This window comes from Capsicum annuum, unplaced genomic scaffold, assembly GCF_002878395.1.
Source record: "Capsicum annuum cultivar UCD-10X-F1 unplaced genomic scaffold, UCD10Xv1.1 ctg58751, whole genome shotgun sequence".
Taxonomy (NCBI): domain Eukaryota; kingdom Viridiplantae; phylum Streptophyta; class Magnoliopsida; order Solanales; family Solanaceae; genus Capsicum; species Capsicum annuum.
In genome coordinates this window covers 1-1653 of record NW_025867396.1, presented here as the reverse complement: position 1 = coordinate 1653, position 1653 = coordinate 1, and the positions used below count along the sequence as shown (strand labels likewise).

The 1653-nt window shown below is 48.1% G+C and overlaps 1 protein-coding gene across 1 annotated transcript; it reads left to right on the top strand.

Moving 5' to 3' along the window:
- Positions 1–491: 491 nt before the first annotated feature.
- LOC124893397 lies at positions 492–1202 on the top strand (the record flags this gene model as incomplete). The annotated part of the gene is made up of 3 exons (XM_047404407.1): positions 492–684; positions 787–897; positions 1048–1202. Coding segments are annotated over exons 1-3 (459 nt in total), but the record flags the coding sequence as incomplete, so codon positions are not given.
- Positions 1203–1653: the final 451 nt, after the last annotated feature.

The following is a 1653-nucleotide window of genomic DNA, read 5'->3' as shown; positions in this document are numbered from 1 at the left end:
GGGGACAGAGGCATTGTACTAGGGGAGTTGGAGCACACTGAAGAATATCGAGATTCCGGCTATTGTCGGCGTTTAAGGTGGAGAAGGTCTGTGAGGCTATTCGCAAGACGCGAAAGAGGCAGGGCGACGGGGCCCGATGAGATTCTGGTGGATTTTTGGAAGTTAGCAAACGGGACGGGGTTAAGGTGGTTGATCGACTTATTCAACAACATTTTTAAGTCCGCTAAGATGCCCAAGGCGTATAGATGGAGCACGATGTTCCTCTTTATAAGAACAAGAGTGATATTTAGAGTTGCAACAACTATTGAGGTATTAAGTTGTTGAGTCACACGCTGAAGATTTGGGAGAGGGTGGTGGAGCGGAGGTTGAGGAAGATAGTGTCGATTTCAGAGAATCAGTTTGGTTTTATGCTTGGTTGCTCGACGACTGAGGCAATTCACCTAGTGCGGAGACTGGTAGAGCAGTATAGAGAAAGGAAGAGAGACCTGCACATGGTGTTTATTGACTTAGAAAAAGCGTATGACAAAGTCCATAGGGAAGTTCTTTGGAGATGCTTGGAGGTGAGGGGGGTTCCTGTGGCGTACATTCGTTCGATTAGGGACATGTACGAGGGGGCGAAGACTCGGGTAAGGACTGTGGGAGGGGATTCCGAGCATTTTTCGGTACTTACTGGATTGCACCAGGGTTCGACTCTGAGTTCGTTTTTATTCGCCATGGTAATGGATGTGTTGACACGGAGTATTCAAGGCGAGGTGCCATGGTGTATGCTTTTTGCGGATGATGTAGTCTTGATTGATGAGTCTCGTCGAGGTGTTAACGATAAGTTGGAGGTTTGGAGACAAACCCTGGAAACTAAAGGTTTCAAGTTGAGTAGGACAAAGATGGAGTACTTGGAGTGTAAGTTTAGTGACACGAGTCAAGAGGACGAGGTGGTAGTGAAGTTGGAGTCACAAGTGGTTTGTAAGAGAGATAGTTTTAAGTAACTTGGGTCTATGATTCAGGGGAATGGAGAGATTGACGAGGATATCTCTCACCGTATTGGGGCAGGTTGGTTGAAGTGGCGGCTCGCCTCGAAAATTCTTCGTGATAAGAAGGTGTCTCCCAAGCTTAAAGGAAAATTCTACAGAGTTACAGTCCGGCCGGCTATGTTATATCGCACGGAGTGTTGGCCTGTTAAGAATTCTCCCGTCCAGAAGTTGAAGGTGGCAAAAATGAGGATGTTGCGTTGGATGTGTGGTATCACGAGGGCTGATAAGGTTAGGAATTAGACTATTTGGGACAGGGTGGGAATGGCGTCGGTGGAGGATGAGATTCGGGAAGGGAGGCTGAGATGGTTTGGGCATGTGATGAGAAGGGGCACGGATGCTCCAGTTCGTAGGTGTGAGAGGTTGGCTTTGGATGATTTCAAGCGGGGTAGGGGTAGACCGAAGAAATACTGGAGAGAAGTGATTAGACATGACATGGAGCAATTACGGCTCACTGAGGACATGACCCTCGATAGGAAGGTTTGGAGGAAGAGTATTACGGTAGAGGGCTAAGGGGTGTGGTCAAGTCATAGGCGGGACTTAGGTGAGTCTCGTGTCGCTTGGTTGGTAGTGCTAGGGTTGGGGGGAGGGTGGTGCCTTTTGTTGGTTAATGTACTTTTTGTGGTTG